The sequence below is a fragment of the Nesoenas mayeri genome (assembly GCF_963082525.1).
Source record: "Nesoenas mayeri genome assembly, chromosome: 7".
In the NCBI taxonomy this organism is placed as follows: domain Eukaryota; kingdom Metazoa; phylum Chordata; class Aves; order Columbiformes; family Columbidae; genus Nesoenas; species Nesoenas mayeri.
In genome coordinates this window covers 2,368,824-2,396,425 of record NC_137551.1, presented here as the reverse complement: position 1 = coordinate 2,396,425, position 27,602 = coordinate 2,368,824, and the positions used below count along the sequence as shown (strand labels likewise).

The 27,602-nt window shown below is 47.7% G+C and overlaps 1 protein-coding gene across 2 annotated transcripts in view; it reads right to left on the bottom strand.

Moving 5' to 3' along the window:
• PRKG1 (protein kinase cGMP-dependent 1) overlaps window positions 1-27,602 on the bottom strand; it is a gene marked incomplete at both ends in the record, with an annotated part of 441,876 nt that overhangs the window by 387,503 nt on the left and 26,771 nt on the right. Inside the window, one exon of one of the 2 annotated variants that reach the window (XM_080348291.1) lies at window positions 21,377-21,687. The exons of the other annotated variant lie outside the window; for it this stretch is intronic. Within the exon in view, the coding sequence (XP_080204417.1) occupies window positions 21,377-21,687 (311 nt within the window). Of the gene's footprint in view, window positions 1-21,376; window positions 21,688-27,602 lie in introns of those variants that run through there. 2 annotated transcript variants of the gene reach the window in all.

Below are 27,602 nucleotides of genomic sequence, written 5' to 3'. Positions count from 1 at the left end.
CAGGAAGGTGTCCAGGCGGGTTGGAATGTCTGCACAGAAGGAGACTCCACAACCCCCTGGGCAGCCTGGGCCAGTGTTCTGTTATCCTCACTGGGAAGAAGTTTGTTCTCATATTTAAGTGGAACCTCCTGTGTTCCAGTTTGAACCCATTACCCCTTGTCCTACCATTGGTTGTCACCGAGAAGAGCCTGGCTCCATCCTCCTGACACTCCCCCTTTCCATATTGATCCCCATGAATGAGTCCCCCCTCAGTGTCCTCTTGTCCAGCTCCAGAGCCCCAGCTCCCTCAGCCTTTCCTCACACGGGAGATGCTCCACTCCCTGCAGCATCTTGGTGGCTGCGCTGGACTCTCTGCAGCAGTTCCCTGTCCTGCTGGAACTGAGGGGCCACAACTGGACACAAGATTGCAGATACGGTCTCACCAGGGCAAACGAGAGCACTGCTTGTTTGTTGAGGACAGATAGCAACATGCAATAAGCAGGTTGCTATTCCACCTCCTGCGGCAAGCCGAGAAAGCCATTCCTTTAATAAGACAGGAATACTCCGGGCTGGTTCTGTTGGGAGGCGAGTGATGGGAAGCACACGTGTTTGCCATCCCAGGACGGGCTCTGCAGACAGCAAACATGACTCCGTTCTCAGAGACGGGGTGTGTGACTTGTCCCTGCAGTTTGTTGCTGTCACATCAGGGGATCGGGGGACTCCCTTTCGACCACGGCACATGCAAAGATCATGGGTGAATGTGGGATGGGCTGATGAACAAGGAAAGAGACAGGCACATACTGGTTTGCTGGTAGGTGAATTATTGCACGCAGCAATGAGGATTTGAAAGAGTGAGGAATCACATGAGAGAATAGAGCAAGATGACTCCAGTCCCGCTGAGAGAAACACAAGATGGCTTCAGAAGCTTTAGGAAGGATCGTATCTTTAATCCTCAAGCCTCTGGGATGGTCACCTTACACAACCGCACATGGTAGGGCCTGGAAAACCAACCCACCGCCACAAATGATGCCTTGGATGCAGTATTTGGTGCATCAGGTGAAATCCAAACGAAGACACCACTTGGCCATCACTACCCCGTACTTCATTACTGCAAGAGCTCTAACAAGAACTCCATCATATACTTTCCTCCCAAAAGATTTTCAATATGTGACGTGTGGCAGATCAAGCCTACATGTAGGGATTAAAGAGCACCTACTTCAACATATGCAATATCTATGGACAGGTATTAATGCTCCTGCTCTCTATAATCACTAATAAAAAAGTGGTGCCAGTCTGCTGCCCACCTCCATACAGAAAACCTTCTGTTCGCAGGAAGGCTCTAAATGGCGCATTGGCGAGAATAAACAGGCCTTGAGGCTGAGAACTGTGACACAAAAGACAAGCCAGGAAGGGGACAGAATTAAGTTACCTTTATCTGCGTCCTATGAGCAGAAAAGGAAGTTTGCTCACATATCTAATGTACTTCTATGATGACTCTCTTTTCCTTGCATTACTATCCTGTGCTTACTCTTCAATTTCCCACCACCCATCACCTCCAAACTCAGAAATGCTTGTTCCCCTTACAACAACTCCTCATTACCTTCCGTTTTTTTGTCTGAGGACCTTACTTGAAATTCCTACTGCATTGCCCTGTCATTTCCTTCTCTCTTTCCTTCCACCCCTCAGATCCTCCATCAGGCTCCTCCACTTCTGCATCTTCCCAAATAGTTTCTCCCCACCTTGCAAATTGTTGCCCCTTCACTATTTCCCCACTCCCATCAGCCAATCCCGCAACAAACAGCAGCCAAAGCAACAGGGAAGAATAGGAAAGGCAGAAGGCAACAGCAGAGGTACATGCATCATATTTGGGGGGGAGGAAAGAAATCAGTATATCACAATGAGAGGGAAACAGTGGTCCTGACAAAGCACACGTGGCTCTCGAGGGAAACAGTTTGTTTCCTGTGTCCCAAATATTTCACAGGACTAGGAATGCGGTTTTGTTCGCTTCCCGAAAAGCCCCGCAACAACTCTTGCACATTTTGAGCCTGTTCCATGCTCCGCAGGCTGCATTTAGGAAATATTTACATGAAGGAATACACAGAAAGAGCTAACAAGAGATGGAGAAAATGTGCCTGCCAAGGAGCCCGGTTATTTTGGGATAGGAAACAGGAACCACTAGAGTGAGCTGAAACAACTTCAGATCCAGTTTAACCCTGACAGACCTGAAGAGTGAAACTTGAAAGATGCATTTTGAAGACGCTCAGACAGCTCATTACTTCAAAGTCAAAAGCAAATTCAAGTTCTTCGCATAGATGCTCATACACCACAAATTCATGAGCAGAACATGATGAGGAGGATTAGCCCAAGCGTGTGTTAAACCAATGAGCACCGAAACTCCTGAAAAAACACCTCCCTTTGGTGAGTTTATGGAACAAAAACATAACAAACCTTGCAAGTCTATGAGGAACTAGCAGAACTTCAAGCATTTTGGTTTTAAAATCTAAATCCAGCCTATTATCTCCTCTGGGCTAAAAAGAAAACTCCGTGGCAACACTGAGACACAGCAGCCGACCTCCACACATTTCATTGTTCATCTGGGGACCTGGACCTCCACATCTGCCCGTACGCCAAGTTTGGAACATCCTTTATTTTCACCAGCCATCAGTTTATTCAGCCTCATGCACCCACTGGATCATGCAAGATTCACCTGTCTTAAATGAAATACCTCTGCTCACCTAACAAAACATTTTTAGCCAGGTGTGAGACACAGAGCTTTGGAAATGCGCTTTTATACTACCTGTGTCCCTATGAGCAATTCACTCTAGCAATTAAAACTCTGGAGCTTATCCATTATGAAACACGGAGAACAGGCATCCGGCTCTTCCAGTTAAATTAACTCCCCAGTTTTGCTTGCTTGGGCAAATTTTCCCCTTTTATTACCATAACAAAATTACCAGCTATTTAATAATCCTCAACCCTGGCATCTCTTAGGACAAAAGCTCTCTAAAATATTAGGTGCAATATTCCTAAATGGATGCTGAAAGCAATAAATATGAAGATTTGGCTTCCCGTGTTTTTGTTTCTGTACAGGATATGATTTCAGTAATAGGTGGCATCAACTTCACAGCATTTCTTTTACACTGTAACTCATACAAGTACTTTTGCTCACATCCAAGGCAAGAGAGCTTAGGAATCCAACAGCCAGTTCTCATCTGCTGCTTTTCTGTATATGAATCTGCATTTTCTTGGCAGCAATCAGAGAGAACCTGTATATCCAGTGCTATTCTGTCCAAATCCAGGTGGGATGATTTGCCTTTCTGCTCGAGGAATAAAAGCCCAACAATTCCTGCATATGGTGGTTAATAGATCTGCATGCTGCTTTTTTTTTTCAATAGAGATACAATGCTGTTCTATTTATAAAGGTCAAGTAAATTGTATGCAGTCTGTGGAGCCTTAACATCTTTGTATTATTAAAACAGAATATCTTATTTAGACAGCCTCTCTCAGAGAGACAGAAGAAATAATTTCTCAGAATAATGTCTTTCCCCTTCCAATTTAAGGCATGGACGTAATTCTGTGTATACTGAGAAGAACAGGAATACAAGTGTTTATTTGTTCATCGCTTGAATTATAACAACTGTTATTTTTTTAAACACTGTAACATTTTTACAGGTTGTTTGGATAAGCCACTGCTATAAATCCTGCTCGGCTGTCAGGCCTTGCATTACCGTGTAGGCAAGGAAATAAACTGCCAAGAACAGCACAGGGAATTGGGGGTGAGAAAGGGTTTAAACGGGGTTTAACATGCTTAACCTGGTGTCCTGGTTTTGTTAAAAACCAAGTTTCTCTTTTAGTGAATGTGCCTGTCAGCTAAAGCTTCATATCAGCTGCATTTGCCTGGAGAACCAGATACACGTTTTGGTGAACACAGCAATGGAATGTGAGGTTATTGATAAGCATGGATGGACATCTCGCCAGAGGGGCAACGAGAAACAGGTGACCAAGAAACGGACCAACGGAGCATAACATCCCATTCATGTGAATACTGCATAGAAAAGTGGGAGAGCACGAGGATCTCGTCCCTTCTTTTCCCTTTTCCCTATGGCCGACATTAGGAGAGGATCTTGTGAGTCATCCCTGCAAACTGAGGCCAGTGACAGACTGAATCCAGCTCCGGTTGGCTGGAGAGTCCAGTCCAGGACTTCAGGTGCCGGCTCTGCAGTCGCTGGGACTTTCAGGATTGGTTTTGTATATTTTGTATTATTTTCTCTATTCTTATTAGTAGCATTAGTAAAACATTGTTAATTTTTCCAACTGTCTTCTCTCTGTCCTTCTTTCCGTCCCGATCGCCTGTGCTGAGTGGGAAGTGGGGAGAGGGGGTTAACAATACATCTGCCAGAGTTTTATTGTCACCCCGCGATCTAAACCCTCGACACCTGGGTCCTCGGTACTAAATCATTGCTTTCAAAACCTGCCATCCTCCCAAACTGGAATGATGCTCCAACGATGGATCCTTTCACACCAATTATTGAGGAGGTCAGACAAGAATTCAACAACAGGAAGCTGACAATGCTCAGATCTTCCTTTGCTGTGTTGGAACCAGACGGACATTTTTTAATCTGGATCCAGTGCACAATAATTTCAAAACAAACAGGTTCCACGATCATACTAATGACTGTACCACAGTGAAATGCCGACTGCTTAAATGACACAGCTAATGGTACCTATAGAGATGGTGGCACCACAAAAGCCCATCCAGGACTCCGAGGAAGGTGAAAGATGAACAAGCAAACATGGAAATCCCATCTAAACCACTCTCAATCACAGCTAAACACAGTGACTGGCGTTGAAACCACAATACGTAAGAAAATCCTCAATTGAACCTGGTTAGGAAATTAAACTCCTGATGACAGACCTTTGATGTTCTCCTAGCATGGCCAGGAATGCCCAAGGGCTGCCCTGGGCCATCGAGCCCACACCGAAGAACAAGAGACCTCCTCCAGTTACAGTTTTACAGTTGTCATATTGTCATATTAGTCGGTAGAGACCAGAGAGATCACGGAGAGCAAAGAAGTGTCAGGGAGCATTACAACTTGTAGGTGCTGTAATTTCATTTTCCTCGACAACAATGCCCAGCACACCCAGCCAGAAGGTAAGAAACCTCAAGTGACCAGCTAGAGCTCCCAAGAATCAAGCTGGGCCTCACGGAGCTTTTAAAACATAAAACACACACAACGTTTCTAGTCTGAGTTTCAACTGTTCAAAACAGTCGGCTCTTCAGACTCCTGGCATTTCTCTAATAGACATAAACCCAATTTGAAAGATTGTTGTGCGATCTACTCTCAGGTTAATAGGAAAAGAAAACCTTAAATAAATCTGTCATTAACCTATACATGTATTAAATTCTGTTATCTAGGTGGAAAGTTGGGGAAAGCGTCTCTGCCTTTGAAAAATCAATGTCCCTTAGATGCGAACACTGGAATTCTAAGTGTCTTGGGTTTGTTGAAGATGATGTCTTGCAGTTTGCTGCTTAATTAGGAATGGAACCTAATTTCTAATCACCAAGTGCTCATGCTTACAAAAGAATTACAGTTAACATATTCTCTGGGATACAAAAATTGAGACAAATGCTGGTTAATCAGCATTGAAAGCCAGATACATCACAGCCTGCACCGACGGGGACGGACCAAAGCTTGTGCTGGCCACAATCCTCTCTCTCCGGGGCCCCAAGATGCTCAAATTCTTGTAAATTAGGAGGCAAAACCATATGAACAGCACAAGTGTGTCTGAAAAGGGAAAAATAAAGGACTAAATTGACTTCATCCTGCACTCTGGCCACCCTTGAGGTTGCAAAAAGCACTTTACATGGGCAGATGAAATGCTTCTTGTCCAGCACAGAAGAGGATTGTTGTGGATCCGCAGACTCCCTCTCCTAATGTGTTCTGGCAAGACGACCACACTCCTTGCTTCCTTTAAAAACAATTAAATTTATGCATCCATGAATAAAGGGCTGACCGTACAATGAGTACCAGCAGGAATGCCAGGAAAACAGCCTGCCGCAAGAGAAAAATGCGATGTAAAAGGCACCATCTAAGGAAAAACGCTATTTTATAGCTCATACTTCTTATATGGATCAATAAGGCTTGGGTCACGGAGAAGGGTTTTGGGGTTTTTTGAAAGCACTAACGCTTTTGTACATAAAACAGTCTCTGGATGTAGCGCTGACGAAGGGCTGAGGAGAGAGACCAAGTTTTCAGCTGTGACAGATGTCCTTTCCCTACCGCTTAGAATGACTCTTTTTGCAAAGAACAGAAGCCACGAGCAGCCAAGACATTTGCAGACAGTATAAAAAGCGATTTTGAGGGTGTGAGGGGGAGGGTCAAAAGCAGAAATCTGTTTATTTGGCACCTAAATATAGCCCAGTTAACTCAGCAAACATTTTTTTCTCTCCTACATGCTATTTTGTCTATATTTAGAGGCTGTGAGGAACCAGCTGTAGTATCACCATTTTATTACATTCTCTGATGGGGAATTGGCTTTTGTTCCCCAGAACAAATCTCGGCCGCTAAGTGACCGTGACCACTCACCCGAGTCTCGGGCACGTATACAAATGAAGTGTTCAGCCGAAGCAGCAGCGGCACGGCCGAGTTCTCACCCTCCGCTGCGCTGTGAAGCAAGCCGGGAATAATCCAAGCGGACACGTCGGGAAGCTGCTGTTCCACATCGGCCACAGGTTGATTAGTTATTTCGTTCAACGTGCCGCAGTCGCCAGCAAAAGAGGTTTCAACCTACTGCCTTCAGAAGGGAGGCTGCTTCCCAGGAAAGCCTTTTCGGAGAGCAAACCAAAACAAGTCTTAACATTTGGAGACTCTTTTGTAAAAAGCATTACAACCCTCCGGAGTATTTTTACCTTTTGTTTCTCCTTTTGGATGGGATAGGATTGCATACCCGGACACCTGTAGCGTGTTGAGGAAAAGGGGTTTTTTGTGATGAAAATTGCCATGCATTAGGATTAGGGCTATGCAGAATGATTATTTTTCTTTATAATCACTTAAATCAAACCTTGCCTGCTGAAATTTTATCACAGAGTCAGATCTGTGTCAATGCAGCATCTGATTTACCTCTTTAGATAAGTGCACAAGTAGACAATTGATTTAACCTCTCACAATCCCTCCCTGCACAACAGATACTTTTTAAAAAGCTTAGGCCACAGGCAACAAAATGATACCTTTTTACTCAAAAGAAAACATATTCTACAATTTGCCTCCAATGCTTTTGCGCTGATTTGCCGAGGTTGTTGTCTTTTATTCTGCATGTACAAACTGCAGGAGAGTGCACTTGAGTCCGCAAAGCAATACAGGGAAAATGGTACCAAGGCACCGAATAGCTCTGTCCGAGCAATCTCAGGACCATCAACACAAGCAGATAAAAACCCAGGCTGTTAGGCCTTCCAAAAAACATACAGAGCAGGAAAAAGGTTTAAAACAAACTGGTGATGTGAGTGGAAGGAAGAAAACCTGCACAGCGCAGCGCTGCTCCGATGGATGGGAAGCACCGATGGGTGATGTACCCACGCTCCTGGTCGTCTGTTTCTTGGTGACCTTCGTGCTTCAATGTCAGACAGCCAAGATTTAGGGTCTGATGGCCCCTCTCACCTCTCGGCCGGGAAGTCAAACTGAGAGCCAAGGCAGCTCTGAAGGAGCTATGGAGTCAACAACCTGACATCAAGTTAGCTTCTTTGTGCATCATTTCTTCAAGGGAACTGATAAAAATTCCATTAAGAAGCTTGGAAAAAGCGTGAAATATTATCTCCCCGTGATATATCATTTCTTCAGTATCAACAAAGTCAAAAAATAATTCAGCTGTTGACCAACGAAATCAAAACAGCTCATGCAGTTGAAGGCTTCCAAATATGCAAGAGCAATAGCCCACTATACAGGAACTAACATCTGAGCCTCATAATGCTCCTCCAGCTTACATTAAAGCTTCAAATACCTGTGAAGATCCTACGTTACACAAGCATCCACACTTTACATAGTTGTCTTGACCACCCTTAAGGCATCTGCTTTACTTCAGCGTTGGCTGAACTTACACTTCCAGGTCCTACACCACGCAAACAGGGTCCAAGTTCATGAAGCTTTACATTTGCTTTGCTACGTATTCATAGATTTTTGCATCAATTTATCTGCCACAATGTTCTGGAACATTGTTTGGCTGTATTTAAACAGTAACCTTCCTCAGTACTAGCCCTGCTGCCGAAGTTTTTGTGGCCACTAAATCCAGTGAGCTTAATCAAATAACATTTCTAATATTTGTTCATCGCAGACCACACCAAGAGTCTTTTGTGGTAGAAAAAACAAGTGGAACCAGGTTCATTTTGATTAAACCTGTAATTGAAAAGAGTCCTCTACAGCTTACGGATGGAATTTCCCATCGAAAGAAGGAAAGAGAAAAGAGCCACCGTGCTCTAGAGGTGAAATGTGAGTGATATGGACTCACGTCCCTGGCTCTGCCCAATTTCAGGCAGGTCTCCTGTGTGTTTGTCCTTGTTCCGCTGATGGGGCAGCCTCACTCTCTAGGGAAGCTTTTCCATTTGTACCTGCAAATGCTGGGATAATGCCTTAACCCGGGTTTATACATCTGAAGTGATGCTCTAAATATCAGGCTAGTTTCCTATTTGAGCTCTTCTTGGCTTTCTTATTAAAAAAAGCAAACACCTGTTGTGTCTGGGCAAGAGTAGTGGCACAAAATCAGTGCACGGCCCTTTTGGACTTGCTTTGCCCACCTAAATAACAGTGACAGTCATCTTTGTACAAAAGATGACTTTCTTCTTCCGAAAGAAGAAAAAGTTGGGGATTGAAGATCATTTGTTCCTAGTCAGGGCCAACACAAGCTCTAGAAGTACCTGCCAGGATGGTTGATGGGGAAATAACATCACTTGCAAAGGTAGACGGCAGAGCAGCTGCTTTCCACACGTCGGCTCCTCCACCAGACAGAGTCAGAAGTCATTTTCCCCAGCACCTAATCCCTAATGAACAGTGGTGGCACACACCAAATACCCACGTTCGCAATTACAGGCTTGGGTGCTTGGGCTCACCGTGCCGGCAGAAAACACTCCTTGATGGCGCGTGCCCGCCTGCAGACGCATTAATAAATCTAGCAAATGAACAGAGGGAAATAAGATGGGTAGTTAGCGTTCCCTTGGGACTCCTCTAATGAAAGACTGCTGGGCCGCAAGACAAAATCCACCCTGCGACGCAGCGCTGCGCCGCTGCCAAAAAATAAGCCACGTGCGCTGTGCCTGCCCAGGCGAGTGGCGGCTCCGAGATACCCTGTCACAGTCAGTTAAGAGGCAGCAAAAGAAGAGAGACTTGCACCACCTGTGTCCCTTCTGCAAGCAGAAGCATCCTAAAACTTCAATTATCTTCCTGCAGCAAGGAGTCTAATTCCAAGCGGCGAGCCAGAGGCTGCATCTTCCTTTCCTGAACCAAGGTAATGGCCAGTAAAACCATAGTACCTTGTTTCCCTGAAAATAAGACAGGATCTTATTTTAATTTTTGCTCCAAAACTTATTACCTTTTTACATGTAGAGCTATTTAAATTGACTTTTTTTATGAACTGCAACTAGAGCTTATTTTTGGAGTATACTGGCTTACATTTCGAGCATCCTCAAAAATCCTGGGGCTTATTTTTGGGGCAGGGCTTATTTTCGGCGAAAAAGTGTATCTGCCTTACTTAAGCTCTCCCAACATACCCATTATCACGGTATCTGAGTACGTCTGCATTTGGATACAGTGCTAATAGAGAAAAGCCATCGCTGCTTCGTGCTTCATTTATCTCATGTGCCTCACGGATCCAGGCTGCTCCTGGGAAAGCAGAGAGCAATCAAGTATTTGATGAGCGGGAGATGTGTTCTCCCCCTCGTGCAATTAACAGGATTTAAATGTGCAAAAATGTGTAAGAAGAAAAACAAAACAAACATATATATTTATATAAATTCAACGAGTTTTTAAATACCTAGCAAGTTTGGCTAAATAGTGCCATTCCAGCACTTAGACACAAGTTATGGCTGAACATACACACGCACATTTCTGTGAGCAGCCCTCTCTTTTGTCTGCACCCTCCACCACTCCACCAGCGCGAGGTTTGCTGTTCTTTGGTCCATAGGCAGGGCTGTAATAAGGACAAGTCATGATAAATGCTAAACCGCAGCCTCCCGGAGCTGGAGCAGCACTTCATCAAGCAGCGCACAAAGATGCATCGACCGACTGCGGGATGACATTCAGCCATCGCACGGCGTACACCGTGATGTTTTGTCAATACAACTCAAAGCCATTTACCGCTAAACGCCCCGACACCAGCCGCTCTCCTGCTTTGTGGCCTTTTTGGCGCTGGTTCTTCAGGGCAGGGGATGCGCATCATCTGTCTTTGGGCTGAGCCGAGCGAGGTGCAGGCGGCCGACGTGGCAGAATTGCTGTTTGCCCGTAACAGGAGGCCCACGGGACGTCACATCTGATCAGTCACGAGTTGGCTGATTTTGTACAAACTGGCACACTGGAAAAGCTGGATTGTCAGGAAAATCAAGCCTCCCTCGCTACCTTGTGCTAAAGCCACTGAAGGCTCTCTGCCTCCTGACATATAGAGGAAATAAGGCAGGTTTTTTTAGAGAGATGTAAAGTCTGGACCCTATCAGATGGGACAGCTTTGTAGAATGAAGAGCTTTGGGGCTGAAAGGGAAGAAAAGGGCAAGCATCCATAGGGAGAGAGAAAAATGTTGGGCAGAAGGAAGAGGAGCAGGAACAAGAGACCCAGGGAAGTACTGAGAGAGTTGGGGTGTCCAACCTGGAGAAGAGAAGCTCCGGGGAGACCTGATTGTGGCCCTTCTGGACTTAAAAGAGGCCCATAAGAAAGATGGGGACAGACTTTTGAGCAGGGCCTGTTGTGAAAGGACAAGGGGTGATGGTTTTAAACTAAAGGAAGGAGATTCAGGCTGGACATGAGGAAGAAATTGTTGGCCCTGAGGGTGGTGAGAGCCTGGCCCAGGTACCCAGAGAGGTGGTGGATGAACCATCCCTGGAGACATCCCAGGCCAGGCTGGATGGAGTCTGAGCAACCTGAGCTTTTTGTTAGGGAATAGACTGCCTTATCAAAGCTTTACTGCTTCTCAAAGAACTTGTTTAGAAACTGCTTATATAGAATTCACTTAGCACAATTAAGTTTGCTTGGCATGACTTCTGGAGGTGTTTAAAAGATATATAGATGAGGTTCTTATAGACATGGTTTAGTGCTTGGTTGTGGTTGGACTCGATGACCTTAAGGGTCTTTTCCAACCAAAATGATTCTATGATTTCTGCAAGCTGTGAACCTTTGAACTTTCTGCTTTGTTAAGTAAAAAAGGAGTATTCAAGCTGGAAGATCAGGGGAGCTGCGGCCCTGGAGAGAAGTAAAGGAACAGAATGGGTCTAACAGAAGACGAGAAACAGAGGAACGTTCTGGCTGTTGCCAAGAACAACTTCTTCCTCAGCCGCAGGAGCAAAACAGCAACTGAAGGTCAGGACTTTGATTGACAGCCGCCTGGTGAAAATTAAGAGATCCATTGAAGAACGGGGAGAACCCAGACTCTCATTTTGCTGTTGGCTGGAATCTCTGTAGCTATAAGATCCTTGTTGTTTCCAGGAAGCATAAACCTATAGGTGAACAGCACTGTTTGCATCACATTTGGTTTATCTGGTTTATCTACACCCTCGTTAAATTTCTGGCTATTGCCTTGATGTGCTATGGCCTAACTCAGGCTGCAACTGAGCTCTCCTAGTCATCAGAAATGTTACCCATCAAGAAAGTTATTCTCCTCATTTAGCTTCTGGACTACAAGAGCACTAATGAATTTCCCTCACCCGGTGGATCTTTGCACACGAATGACATCGAATAAGCAGTTTAAGTAGTAACAAGCAGTGACAGATTCCAGGGACCCGCTTACGCTGGGGGCAGGGAGCAACAGCTTTAGATTTTCATCACATCCACTTCACCAGTTATTTACTCTCTTGCTCCTGAATCTCAATGATGCTCTGTGGCTGCTAAGCCTCAGAAACCAACAGCATTTTGACATTCCCAGAACCCAGCTGAAACTGGAAAAATCCCATATACACCACCGATATCAGGGCTTGATTGTTTTCTATCCTGATAAAAGTCCATCTTGTATATTGATGTTAAAGCACCACACTCATACACGTGGATCAGTATGTATGTGCGCACACTCAATTGTCATTATATATGTTTCTCTTGCACCTAGAATATCACATTTAACACAAAGCACGCCAATATTTACAGGACTACAGTTTCATTTTCAGCCAGCCCAGACAGCTACATGATGATTCCTCCTATTTGTTCAGATCCCCCATGATCACCAGCTCACAGAATATTAAAGAAGTGAACAAAATGAGCTGGCCTGGCTGAGTAGTTTTCAAACCCGCTTCAAGCCCACGTTGCAGAGCTGGTCCACAGCTTTCCTGACACAGTTTGTGTGTCTAACAGGAAACACCTCCAACAAATATGCTCACAAACCAAATCAAAAAAAAAAGGAATTCTGGAGAAACAAACACATCTCCAGGCAGGAAAGGTCCTGCAGTATGATATGGGGCTTTTTCGGCGATATCCTACTTCAAGATCACTCCTAACAACCAACCACCAAGTACAGGCCAAATATCCCAACTCTACTTTGCAATTTGCAAGTCTGAGAGCCCATTTTCTACTTTGAAAGCAGGCACCAGTGTTCAAGTTTGGCTATACATGCTCGGGCTGTAGTTTCCAAGGAAACCAGTGACTGCATGAACATCGCAAAACGCAAGTCCTGTGCTCGCTGTTTCACGAGTACGCTGTAGCTGTCTCCGTGACACAAACCCTTCCAGGTAGGTGCTTCTCCACTGTTTCTAAAAGACCCTAATACAATTTCAGATGTTTGGGATGTCAGTATATGCAGTACACATCAAAGCAATGTGCACACTTGAAAGCAAACCACTTTCTGCAGATGCTGAGAGAAGGAGAGAGGAATTATTTGTGCTGTTGTAGGCTCCAATGTAGCAAAGACTCTTGTTTTTTCCTGTTCCATCAGCCCTTACAGAACACAGGCTACACAAAACAGGAATGTCATGGACTTCTCTGCCTGCATGCACCCCTAGAAATGGCAAAACAGCAGATGAAAAACACTTCTACAAATATTTCGCCTTGAGCATGCTACAAATGCAAGTATTTTGGCACCACGAAAAGACAAGAGAAAAGCACTAGGAGCAAGGCAGGCAGTAAGGACTTTCGATATGGCAGTAAGGACTTTCGATATGACAGTAAGTGGCATTTAAACCACCACCATCTCCCATTCAAAAAGCACAACCTCCCAGAACCCCTCATCTTAAGAGAAGGTTCACATCCAACACCTTCTGAAACCGCAGCACCCATCCCAAGCAGGATAACCGAAAAAATAGGTACATATCAAGTCACTGTGTCCTTTTCAGCTCTCTAAAGGAGCATTTTTTTCCTCTTGACTCGTGATTTTGCTTCTGGTGCTCAGTGAGATGGTGTTTAGCAAAGGCAGAGTCCGCTCACCTTCCCAGCGCGTCTGCAGTGCAGGTCACTGCAAATAGATGACTACTCTGTATTTTGTGCTAAATGCTAAATATCAGCATGCTGATCTGGGAGACCAGTGGGGATTGATGCATTTCAAGCACATAAGATGCACATTGTGGTTAGGCACATGGGATGCTGAAGCTCAGGACAACTTTCACAGCCACCCTGGAGAGAAGGTATTTGTGTCCATGGCCTGGGACCTCATTTTCTGTTGATGGACTTTGATCTGTTGTTGGACTTGATGGACTTGATGATGGATTTGATGATCTGATGAAGACTGATCCACCTCCAGCATTCACCCAGTAATACAGCTAAAAGGAAAAAGGCTAATTCTGTAGAAAATGAATTGAAGGAGATGTATTGCAATTCTTAAAAAATAGTTTCCATGTTAATGACTGCCTGCATTTAAGTGCTATTTGCTTGCTTAAAACTACTGTACTTGAGTACTTATGCATACAACCACTATAAGGATTTCAATACAGTTTCTGAACAGAACTACTTTGCTTTAAAATGTAGCATATTCATACTACACTGCTAAAATTAATATCCAAAAGCAGCACAAATTCAGAGAAGTATGTGTTGCTTATTGCTACTTAGCAGAACTAAAAATAATTGACATTGCAGCGGCATTTAATCCTGCCGTCACTCGTCAAAGCAAGAATCAGACAGAAAATGACAAAATAAATATGTGGCTTTGTCCAGTGAGTCATTTTTTACCTTCCTTTGAATGAAACACCTCAAGTCCTTAGAGTTTACATTCAGCACACACGTTACCCGACTAAACAAGCGTACTTCACACATGACCCAGAACACTACTTGTCAATAGAGAAAAATCTTTGTCCACTGCATAGTAACTAAATGCGTCGCAGTTATTCCTTACTGCCGTTAGTAAATAAAGCCTCAGAAAGCTGAATTACGGAGAGCCAAACTACCAGCAACCTCACTCTTGCTGCTCCACGAGGCGTGAAGCAGCAGAGGCACCGGGTGTGAGTCACACGCGCGTCTCTGGCAGAGAGGAAAGCCCCAGCACCACCACCGCCAAGCCAGGCCTGTCAAAACAGCGCAAAATAACATCCGACTGCCTCGCATCCGCCGCTATCCTTGACACGTCGCCCGTTAAAACTTCTGACAGGAAGCATAGCATCCCTCATGATAACAACTCATCCCTCTGAAGCGCGAGGAGGCTCTGCCTTCAGCCCGGCTACATGAACAGAAGCGGAGCAAGTTGGGTGTTTGGGGAGTGAGGAGTCAGTTCACAAAACAACTTTGCCAAGTTGCCTTGGCCAGTGTAGAGATGAGTTTAGGATTGGGCTGCTGAGTGGGTACAAGTCCCATGTACCCAGGTCCAGCAGCACTTGCTACAGAAGCAGGTTGTCCTTCAGAGCATCAAGGAGCTTGTCTGCGCAAATCAACCAGCTGAACATCAACGCCACAATAGGGTTTGAGCGGCATCGTGGCAGGAGAAAAGTCAATCTGACCTCTTGTCAGCCGCCAAGATGAGTGGGAAGCTGGTCAGCACAGGCCTAAGGGAGGTCATTCCCCACCACAACGCTCTTGGCCACATCTCATATCGGTGGGCACGTCATCATCTCTCGCAGACATCCTACCTGTGGAGAGACGCTGCCCCATCGCCACTCAACATGTAGCAGAAGACTCCTAACCCCCTAAATCCTGCATACCAAAAAACCCACAAACACTGCAGAGAGAACAGCAGGGTGATGTGCTGGGGAGGCTCAAGTTGGACATGAGGAAAAGATTCTTCACCCAGAGGTGCTGGACACTGAACAGGCTCCCCAGGGAGGTGTCACAGCCCCAACCTGACAGTGTTGAAGAAGAGACAGGACAACGTCCTCAGACACACGGGGTGACCTGTGGGGTGTCCTGTGCAGGGACAGGAGTTGGACTCCATGATCCTCGCGGGTCTCTCCCAACTCAGGACATTCTACGATTTAATCAAGAATTAGCAGATCTTTCCAGGCACATAAATTCTTCTTCAGAACAAAGTAAAACTGCATTCAGATGGATTTCACTGTTATATCACATAGCACATAAAAGTTAATTACGCTTAAACAAACTATAAACGCATTTCAGTTGGTCGCTGGACGCATCATACTGAATTACATCTCGATAGCAAAACACAAACTTAAGGTGGCACCGCTGCTGACTGCTTTTGATATCACAGAATCGACTGGCTTGGAAAAGACCTCAGAGATCATCAAGTTCAACCCTTGGTCCAGCTCCAGCCCATTGACTAGATCATGGCACTAAGTGCCATGTCCAAGCTCAGTTTAAAAACCTCCAGGGCCGGTGAGTCCAGCACCTCCCTGGGCAGCCATTCCAATGCCTGACCACTCTCTCTGCAAAGAATTGCTTTCTAATCTCCAGCCTAAATGACATTTTCTGCAGCGTGACATCAAAACCAGAAAGTAAGGGGACTCCTAATCTGCTCTCACAGCTCCTGTCTGACACCAACGCAATCCTGGCGGGAGGACGTCTTCGTTCTCCATCACAGGCCCCTCAGCCATCAGTTTCTAGGGGTTAAATTCTGTTAGAACCACACTTTTAGAAAGAGGAAAGCTTGAGGGTTAAGAAAAGAGGTTGAGGTTTGGGCTGTCTTGGTTGTTCAGCGCTATAGATTGAGAGCTTTAATTAATGAATGGCTCCTGGGTACCGCAGCATATGTAACATTTATAAACACCAGCACACAACTTCATGCAAACACTCCAAGTATGAAATATTTCTGGGGGTTTTAGTACTATTGTGATTGCTTAAAAATATGCCTCTAGTCCACAGAAAACATACATATTTGCTTTCAAAGAGCCAATTTGGCCGTTGAAGGGATTTTGTTAAATCTCTTCTATGTATGTTGTACTTTCCCTAAGGCTATGCAACCAAGTATTCTATTTTTTTTTAAACCAGAACTCTTAAATACCACTCACAGGCTGCTCCTCCCCCAAAATACAAATCTCTGGTATTTTGGCAGATTCCCCAACTTTACATTCAAAGCATTCCTAAGTCTGTTAACTCACAAAAACAAGTCATTTTTCATCTTACTCAACATTTTCTACAAATGACACAGCATTTTGCCGTTATCTCAGTTAACGACGGGACACACATCACCTCTGATAAGATCGGGCCCTATATATTTCTTCCCCCTCCCCAGCTCTCTGCTTTGTTTTACATTCTGCTTCTACATTTTCTTTTCCCTTCTGGAAAACAAAATATGCTGATTACACAGCCCTCCAAAAAAAGCATACAGCTGTTGCCAATCACCAAACAAAACGGCCTTTTGAAATGAAAGTCTTAGGTATTTTCCCACAGCAAGTACAAAATACCGAAAGCGAAAAGATGAGAGTTACAGCTTCCTGGTTAAAAAAAGCTATTCTTTGTTCTGCAAAAAGCCATTCTTTGGTCTGCAGCTCTGTAAAATCTTAATTGGAGTTAGCAGCTGGTACAAACTTGGTCTGGCAGTATTCTTTTCATGCCGACAGGCTGTTAGCAGCCAGGATATATCCTGCAAGAGGTCAGAGGTGCGGAAAAACAAACAGATTCTAGAAGATGAAGAGGAGATAGGGATTTTTCGCTGCATTTTTCTGCCGTGGAAAACCATCCAGCTTTCTCCACGGCCCGTGCCCACTTAACTCCAGTCACTTCTTTCCTTTGGGAAGGGAAAGAAAAAGCCACTTATTTTAGACAACCGCCTTCTAGTTACTTGAATGTGAAGACTGATAAAGATACCAATGCCTGACTTCTCTCACTGGTCTCATAACTTGGAAGAAAACGGCAGGATGTGTCCCTCCACAGGCTTTAGCTATAAACTCCTCATGCGAACTCACAAAGTCCCATTTCACATTAAAACAAAAAAAGCTTAGAGGCAAAATAAGTCCAACCCTGCAACAGCAACTAAAACTCTTAATGCTCTGAAACAGATATTTTCTTTTTAAATTATGGATCTTAATGGTGGGGTTGCGTGCAAAGTAAGATCTTGCATAAAATTTAATCTTATTTCTCCATCCAAGGCAATTAAATTTACTTTCACACTTAAAAGCCATTCAGAGTCTAACCGGTTTATAACCCAGAATCTTCTATGTGGAATCACAGCAGCTTCCATAGGCACTTGGCCACCAGGTCCTCTTGGTGCTCCTACTCCTGTATGAAGCTGGAACCCAGGCTATACTTTGGTGGCTTGCCAAAACCAAAGGCTGGTTGCCATTACCTCAAGAGTCACTGAGGTTTGGCATGAACGGGGCAAAAAAGCCAACCCTTCTTTCCATATTTCGGTAGTTCCTGTTGTGCTTCCAGGTCCTCTCCACCTTAACCCCTCAGTACCACCACAGTTATCTTGAATATCAAAAGGTCATCGAGATTGTGTCACATTTGTTAAACTGAGACAAGGACCACCCACAAGCACTGTGTAAGCATGTAGAAAAGCATAAGAAAAAGCAAAATTTAGATATTAATGATCCTGAAGAAACTAAAGCAGTTGTGCTTCCTCAGCCTCCCAGGTACCTCCACCACTAACAGGTCACCTGGATTGTATTTTAATAACAAGAACTGCAAGTAAGCAGAATACACCACTCCTGTTTTCCTTTATTTAGGTGACGGTGTCCTCCTTTCCATGGGGATGCTCAAATTAAAAGTGCTCATCAGTGCCATTACAGATTTAGGCAAGCGCCCAAGATGACCGTCTATCTCTAGAAAATGTTCTGGGTAGGAACAACCCCAGGTTCCATTAAAAGTTGGGGAATGACCTATTAGAGAGCAGCGTAGGGGAAAGGGACCTGGGGGTCCTGGGGACAGCAGGGAGACCATGAGCCAGCACTGGGCCCTTGTGGCCAGGAAGCCAATGGGATCTGGGGTGGATTAGAAGGGGGTGGTCAGTAGGTCAGAGAGGTTCTCCTGCCCCTCTGCTCTGCCCTGGGGAGACCACACCTGGAATCTTGTGTCCAGTTGTGGCCCCTCAGTTCCAGCAGGACAGGGAACTGCTGGAGAGAGTCCAGCGCAACCACCAAGATGCTGAAGGGAGTGGAGCATCTCCCGTGTGAGGAAAGGCTGAGGGAGCTGGGGCTCTGGAGCTGGACAAGAGGACACTGAGGGGTGACTTCATTCATGTTTACAGATATATAAAGGGGGAGTGTCAGGAGGATGGAGCCAGGCTCTTCTCGGTGACAACCAGTGATAGGACAAGGGGTAATGGGTGCAAACTGAAACACAGGAGATTCCACTTAAATTTGAGAAGAAACTTGTTCCCGGTGAGGGTGGCAGAGCCTGGCCCAGGCTGCCCAGGGGGGTTGTGGAGTCTCCTTCTGTGCAGACATTCCAACCCGCCTGGACACCTTCCTGTGTAACCTCATCTGGGTGTTCCTGCTCCATGGGGGGATTGCACTGGATGAGCTTTCCAGGGCCCTTCCAACCCCTGACACTCTGTGATCCTGTGATGTTGTGTCACCTCAGCTGGTGTCCATCCTTGGGCACGAGGCTTGGAGGTCTCCTCATCACTGTGACATGACAGCTCAAGCAGAAGAGCGAACGCTTCCTAGAGCAACGTGTGCTCCCGAGGCTGTGAGACAGTATCTTTACCACCTCAGTGATTATGGTCTGAAGCTACAAGTTGACTTAAATACTATAAATACTATTAGAGTATTGACCACAGAAATACAATGAAATTCTCCCCCAGGGCGGCGGCATGCGTGCTCCACGTGAGACTACGGCAAATTGTATACGCAACAAGCAATTAAAATTCAAGCTGGAAAACGCTAATTCAAGGGTTCAACAGGCTTGCTACATGTTCCACTCTACACAGCAGAACCTCCGGGCTTGTTCTGCTGAAACCCAGAGTATTTCCTCAAGCCCCGTGGGGCTCCGGTCACACTTCGAAGGCACCAAGGGACAAACGCTTACACGTCCCTGACAGAAAAATAAACGTTTTTGGACACGACACGCTGTCCTATAGTTATAACTGAGGAAACTAATGAGCCACCTTATCCTCCTCACACGTTTAGCAGACACATGCAGCAGCCCACCCTCCCACCGGACAGAACCCACTCCGCTTTTGGGGGTGTTGTGGGGTTTGTTTTTCTTTTGGTCCACCACAGTTTCTCCCCACCGCCCTTTTGAATCCAGAGCGGCGGCCGCTCGCCTTAAAAGGGCAAAATATCTGTGGAGAAACGGCGGCGGGAAGGGGGTGGGGGAAGCGGGCAAGGGAGCCGCCGCACGGCCGGGGGTCCCGGGGCCCATGGCGGCCGCGCTCCCCGGGCAGCCGGTTGCCAGGAGACGGCGGGGCCCCGCCATGGCGGCGGGAACGGCTGAGGCTGCGCGGGCAGGGCCAGCGGCACCACCCGGCCCTGGTCCCAGTCCCGGTCCCGACCCCAGCTCGTAGCTTACCGGAGGAAACAAGCGAGTCCCGGCGGCGGGCTGGCAACTGCTTCTCCGGCATCCCCAGTCAGGGCAATGGCGAGCACCTGGGCATCGCCCCTCACAGGTGCTTCCCCTCAGCCGCCGCACCTGTGCCACCCGCCCGCCATCGCCCCGCCCCGGGGGTAAACCTGCACCCGTGCGGGGCGGGGGGAGCGCTCCCGAGAGCGTCGAGAGGCTGAGGGCCCGTCTGCCATGTGCCCCGAGGAGCGGTGCGGGGTGACCTGCACCCGCAGCCCAGCCAGGACAAGAGAACCCCGGCTGCCAGGAGGGCTCCCGCCAGCCCCGCCACCCCAGCGCTCCCGTTTCACCCGGCAGCGAACATGTCGGCCGCAAAGGGGCGGCGGGTTTGTCCACCGGGGAGGTCGAGCCCCGGCTGCCGGCAGCCCCGGCCCGGCCTCTGCTGCACTTGCACACGAAGCCAGGCACTTCAGCAGCGGATCAGCTCTTTTTTTATCTCCTTAAGGAGTGCTGGACCAAATGCATTGCAATTTATTGGCTAAGAAAAGATATTAAGCGGGGGGGGGGGGGGGGGGGGGGAAGGTGATTTCTCTCCTGCAAGGTCTCCGTTTTCTCCATTAAATCGCTGTAATTTCCCTCGTCTGCGGCAAGTGTGAAACCGGGACAGAGCATCTCCCGGGTGTGCTGGCAGCCGAGGTTCCCCGCAACTTTCCCTTCCCGCCGCCCCCCGCACACCCTCCATCGGACTAACATACTGCAACGAGCCCCTGCCGCTGCCTTCCCGCCCCAAAAAACAACCACCGGGCAAGGGGAGCCAGGCAGGGCGGCCAGGAGGCTGCCGGAGACCCGGGCACCGCACAAGTTTCCCTGCCCGCCCTGCGAATGGCTCCCAGCAGGACGCGGCTCCTCCCGGGGGGACAGAGACCCCCGGGTTTCTGCTGTCCCCTCTCGCCGCGGCTGAGCCCCCGGCACCGCGATACGCTCCGGTTCAACCCGCCGGCAGCAGAAACTCCCCCGGCGGCCGCTCGCCCCTGCCCGAGCCCGAGCCGTGGCCTCCCCCGGTGGGTTGGGGGGCGGCCGGGTCCGAAAGCAGCGCGGCTCTCCCCCCGCCTCGGGGCTCGCTCCTGGCGCACATCCCAAACCCGGAGCTCGCAACTTTCCCACCCGGTAGGGTGCGGGGGCGGGCGGCACCCGGGGCGGCCGCGATTCGGGGCTCCGCTCCGCGCCCCCCATCCCCGGTCCCTCCCCGGCGGCCGGCGGCAGCGAGGACGGGGGATGGAGGGAGAAAGGCGTCCGGCGGCTGCCCCACAAGCAGCGAGGGGAGAAGGGGGCGAGAGGGGCTGAGCGCGGCGAGGGGCGAGGCACGGAGCGCTCCGTGGGTCCCCGCGGTGAACCCCCTGCTTACTGTGGGCTCTTGGGGTAGAAGGGGAGGGTGACGTGGCTGAGATCCTGGATGTCAAAAGCGGTGGGCTCGGCCGAGATCGCCTGCCGCTTGGTCCTCTGCTCGCCCTGCAAGGTGCCGGCGCTCTGCTGCTGTGCTTGCTGGGTGGCGGGCCGGATCACGGAGCGATACTTGTCCAGCTCGTTCTGCAGCTTCTGGATCAGTTCGTCCTTCTGGTCCAACTCCAGCTCCAGCTCGTCGATGAGCGCATCCCGCTGCCGCAGCTCCTCGATCTTCTCCTGCAGCGCGTACTGTAAATCCCGCAAAGTGCCCATGGTCCTGCCGCCTCGCTCGCCCCTCGCCTCTCCCGGCAACTTTCCCCCCCCGGGCCGCCCGCCGCCTCCCCGCACTTGGGCCAACTTCTCCTCCACCCCCCCCGCTCCGAGCCCGGCCCGGCGCTGCCCGCCGGGGGCCCCGCCGCAGCCGGACCCCCCACCGCCGGCACCGGGAGCCGGGTTGTTAGGGGCGATTTCGAGCCGCCTGCGTCAGGCTTAAAGCTGGAGAGGGAGCGGGAGACACACACACACACGCACCCGGCGAGGGGGAGGGAAGGAGGGAAGGCGGCGGGGAGGGAGGCAGGGGCGAGGATGCACATGCACTCCCCGCACCGCCCACAGCCCCGCGGGCTCGCCCGGAGCGGGGTGCGGGGAGGAGGGGGCTCCCCCCGGGGCTGCGGGAGGGCTCCGCCGCCGGGAGCCTGTGCCGAGCCCTCCCCTCCCGGCCTTTTGCAGGCGGAGGCCACCGAACGGGTGCAGCCCCTGCACAAACCTGCGCTCTCCGTCCCGCTTTCGGGGTGGCCCCTGCTCCTCTTCCTTCCCCTCCTCTGCTCCAGCCAAGGGTGCTACTTCTTCCCTACAGAACTTGCCCGCTTTACCTCCCATTTACTTTTTTTAAAATTTTCTTTAAACAGCCAATTTCTGTTGCCTTCTCGGAGTGAAAGCACAAGCCAGTGCCTGGCATGGCTCCTGCTCAGCCTCAGCAAGCTCCAGGCTCCAAAAACCCAGTTTTTAATGTGGATATCGGTCAAGTATGTCTGCACTGAAAAAGCCTGGAGGCATACGGGTTTTAGAGCACTAGAAAAAAAAAAACAAACCAAAAAACTAACTTAAAATACGGGAAATAGACTGTGTAGCCCCAATACCCACACGAAAGCATAAGCTTCTTTCTCCCATACCAAACGCAATAGGATTTTCCCAGCGTGCAAGCGCGTTGCCTCATGCACTAGGATTTTCTGTGTGCCAACAAACCGCTGCACGCCGGTTCTACCTGTGCGATACAGTCCACGGCTCTGCAGCACAAAAATAACAAAATAAAATAAATGAGCCGCATCGGCTGAGCCCTCAGTGCCAAACGCTTCTGTTTGCCTTTGCCTTGCCTGCGTTTGCCAGGCACGGAAGGGACAGTGATGCACATCGTGACAACGCGGCTCCTGGGTTTTGCCTTCCTAAGTAGAAAGAGGGATCTGAAGGCAAGAAACCAGTGGGTTTAGGGGTTTCCTGATAACATTGCACAGCCTGAAAGGGTCAAGGATAAAAACCCCCAGAACCCAGCTAGGGCGCAGGCGTCGTGAAACGCTGGGGCACGGGCACAGTTTCGTGCTCGGATGTTTTCAGGGCAGCAGAAGCAGCTGCTCCATTTCCCTCTCTAGGAGTTTGATTTGGGGAGGAGAGAGGTAGGATGTAGCCATAGATACATTTTTTGGATGTGGGTGGTACCTACATGTTTGTATCTTCTGTTAGCAGCGTGTCTAGACCTCCTATCAGGGCATTAGCTGGAAATGAGAGACAGCTAGACAGAGACTGTGTTTATGGGATTGAGCTCTTTGTGTTGCTGTTTCTTACTGTTACATACTGACACTTGGCTGAGTCCAGGTTTCCAGCCTTCAACCTGCAGATGGTCTTTATAAAATAAATTAAAATTTAAAAAAGAGCATGGATGAGGAGTTCCAAGTGCTCCCTGCTCAATGCTGTTGTTTGCAACAGCCTGACCTCTGTTCATAAGCACAAGCCTTTGCAGGTTCTTCAACGTGTTTGATACTTCCTGCATTTTTGGAGATGCACGTGAAAAAATCAGGTTATACAAAATCTGATTCAGAGTTCAGTTTTCAGTTTCAGTTTTCAGTCCCTTTGATGCGTATGTGCCAGGCGCAAAAGCAAAGTTCCCTGCTTGTTTTCATGGGTTGCCAAAGCGCTTTAAGCTCAGACAGCATTTTTTACTCTATATTCCCTCCATTTCAATCTTGCATAACTCTCTAGGAACAAAAGCACCAACTATCTTCTGAACATTTCCAATTTAAAGACCGGCGTTACATAGATACGCTCCTGCTGCCTGCAAACTAGAAATCAATGATAAATAAAATATTTTAAGAGCATTCAGATGACATGCTTAAAGTTCTATTGGTTTCCTCCCATAGGAAATGATGCCAACTTCTGGATGAGGGAGACGGGGATACGGTTAAGCCACATTGACCAGGCTTCCAAAGAATAACAGCCCTGGAGGGACACTTGTGCGTAATTTCTCTATGACAAGCAGCAAAGCCACATTACTTGGTTTCTATTAGAGGTGCCCAGCCTAGGACTGAGACAACGGTACCTAGATCAGAAAGGATCTGGACAAAACCATGAGAAGTTATAGGAAGTAAAAGTGGTGGGGAATTTAGCTAGATATATCTAAAGAAAATATTCATTTACAGATGGGAAGCAGTTTTTGTAAGACCAGCGAGGTCTAAAGAGAGATTTTATGGCTCAGTTTTCGATTTGAGACTATAATCAGCAGCTGTCAATCTAAAGCTGGGCTCGCCTGATTTAAGGATGAGGCCAAAGCAGCCCAAAGGGCTTCACAACCTGACAGCCAGATTCTGCTGCGGGAAGGTAGCAGCAGTTGCCTGTTTTCCACTGTTCGCTGCTCTGCCAGATCCAATCCCTACGGTTCACACTTCAGGCTTTGCTGGTGCTGGCTGCCGTGTAAACTCCGAGATCTCAGGGTAAAAATGAATCCTCCCATCCCATTCTTTTCCACTGAAAGTTCCTGATAAAGCTTCAGACTCTCCAAGCAGCTGTTTTGTCTTCTTGATCCAGCGAATGGAAAGAAACGGCTTTAGGGAGAAGAATGGCAGGAATGCACCGGCTGGCTTGGGTTTCGGGAGGACGGGGCGAAGGTTTGTTAAGGGAGCCTCTGGCTACAATCATCCCAAAGCCTTTTTCTGATCCCTCTGCTGCAATGTTGTGCCTGGATGTCAAGTGAGCACGAAGCCAAAACAAAAAGAGCATCTGCAGACAGTGCCCTATCTGCCCCAAAACGCAGCGCGCCAGAATCACACAAACCAGAGATGTTTCTTCTTTTCGAACAGCCTCTGATATGCTCACAATATTTCCTCTCTGCACAGCTCCTAGGTTTTAATAGCTTTTGCTTCTAAACTTTTCAAGGATCATCTGTCACCAAATGCACCCACTCAGCTGCCGTCTTCCAAGCTAAAAACATATTTGAAAGCTCTCTGTTCTGCAAACATCTCCCTGGGCTTGCCAATCAAAGTTCAGGTAGCAAGCGGGATGGCTGACAGGCAAATGTCACCTTGCTACAGCTCTGGACAGTGTGGCCAGAGAAGAGTCACCAAGTACATACATAAATATTTTCCCTTATCCTGGAACAATGTATTTTCTAATCCACTCCAATGCCAATCCTTATTCTTCACCTGAAATACCTACAGGAGCAGATCAGCCTGGATTTTGCACTGCATTTCTCTGCAGGTGGGGGCTCGGTGCACATTTTGGAAGGTGTGCGACCCAGGGGACTCTGCTCGGCGCTGGCACGCAGCCACTTGCAAAGCCAAATGTGTTCGCTACGTGCATATTCACAGCAACACCTTTACAATGTGAAGGAGGAAAGACTACAAATACAGAAGGGAAATACTGAAAATACAGGAAAATCTAGAGGGAAGCTGCAAGGATAGGAGCTGAACTCCTGCAAAAAGCCTGTTATAACCAAATTGAGTCGCCGTTCACCCTGGGGAGTCATCATGTCTCATCTGTGGGATGCTGCCCTCCATGCACCCAAAATTCACTCCAGTCGCCGAGGCAGAGGCAGGAGTGCCACCTACTGAAACATTAGCTCATCTGACTCCTCCCCAGGGCACAGTTGGCCATTCTTTTTGCCTTTTGCCCCAAACGATAGTGCCTCCAGTAGCTCCTTCTGGGGCCAAGGTGCCCTATAGATTTGCACGGGGCAAGTGGAAAATAATTCGGCCCCCAAGGGTGGGGGGGAGGCTGGAACTACCATGTCAAAGCAGCCTCGTCAAGACCAAGGAGCAGGAATTGGCAGTATTTATCTCCAAAAATAAGTCCTATAGTTTTGTGACATTGAACATTCCCTCTTATTTTGGCCCTTTCTGAAGCCTCTGAAAATGAAGCTGAAACCTGCTTGTTTCTCCCCATGGAAGGGATGGAGATACCCAGGGCTGGGCTCTCTCGCTGTCTTTCAAACCCCATTGATTCCCAAGTGCTCAAAGTCAAATAAACAACTCAACTGGATTAGCTCAAGGATTTTCCTTTAGTATGTAGATTCTTTCCATTATCAGTGAGAAACACAGAAAAGTAGCTCTTGTGAAGAACAGACAACTGATCCAGCCTGCCCAGGAAATCCTCCCAGGATGAGGATCATTTGGAGTGCACCAGAAAAAATAGTATCTGCAATTGGTAATATATTTAGCTTCTTATATCACATCGGGGCATCCATAATAATGCAAAAATGAATGTTTGTGTCATGCAAGGCAAAAGGATGAGACATGGAGTTTATAATAGTACAGAATTATCCATGTAACACGGTGGTTTCAAGGCCTCACGTGCACAGATGCATGTGCCAGAATCAGATTTAAATTTGGCGTTTCCTGTTCTCCTTCGTGGGCTCTTTGTCAAGAAAAAGAGATGGCACAAAGGACCTAAAGCACTGGCAAGGTACGAGATAACGCTCCCCTCATAGTTTTTCCATGCTGGAGGAAAAACTGCACCTGTGGTTCCTGTTGGGTGGTAAGAGAATCAGTCATCTTTATGGGAGAAATATGAGTTTTACATAAAAATTGCAAAATAAATTCTTCTCAACATCCAGAAGTTGAATAAACATTCAACAAGCCCTTCAAAGCTTTTTCCTTCCATTAGAGCAACCACAACAGTCCCTCTGACTTCTTTTCCCCATTAACAAGACCCCGTTCACGCCAGCGCTATGTGTCTACGAAAACCACCAATCCTCTGTCCTCTGAAAAGCATCTGATACACTTCAGTTGAGAGATGCCTCTCTTTAAAGCCACAATCACATGGAAAAGCTGGATTTTCAACAGCTCGCCCCATCAGATGACTCCAAGTGGTGGCCATGGGTCCCCACATCCCTTCACTTCAGTGCTGGTTCACAGAATCATCGAATTGTCTTGGTTGGAAAAGTCATCAAGTCCAACCATTAACCTACCACTGCCAAGTTCACCTCAAAACTGTGTCCCTAAGAACCTCATCTGCATTAAGCATTTCACCTCTTAATCCCATGTTTGAAGACCGTATTTTTTTCAAGTTGGGAATACAATAAATATGAAAAGCTGGACTGCCCAGCAAGGTTGGGCATGAGCAGAGCTTAAGGCACATCTTCCCATGGGCTGGATTAAGGCAGAAGCAGCTTCAAAATGATTCAGCTGCCTTAAGAAGTCTCTTTAGGCTCACGTTAAGCAGCAACTTGTTCTGCAAACCGCCAACATAAATACTTAGTGCTGTTTTGCAGTTACTACAATTAGACGCTGACTGTGCCCCTGCTTTTCTCAGCAGTCCCAGGGCACTGACTATGTAGAGCAAAAGCAGCTTTTAGGCAAGGAGAGCCCTGGAAATGTAGTTTTCTTTTGCTTTCAGCCTTAAGCCACCAGCAAATGAACCCAGGGACCAATTAAACTAAATGTAAGGATGCAGATCTAGTCTCGGAGCCATGAGATACAGGATATAACAGAGGTGAAGCTTGTAAAACAACATCAACTCAGTCGACGTAGTTGGAAAAATAGATTCATTCTGGCTCTCACGCACGTATCCGTGAGACTGGGAGAAGCTGAAAGGTTTGAAGGAAGGTGGGAGCCGCATGTTGGACCTGAGACCACTGGTTTCCACGGAGACTTGGCTTGACCAAGACTGACATTTGCCTTGTGGGCCAGCCTGCAATTCTTCAT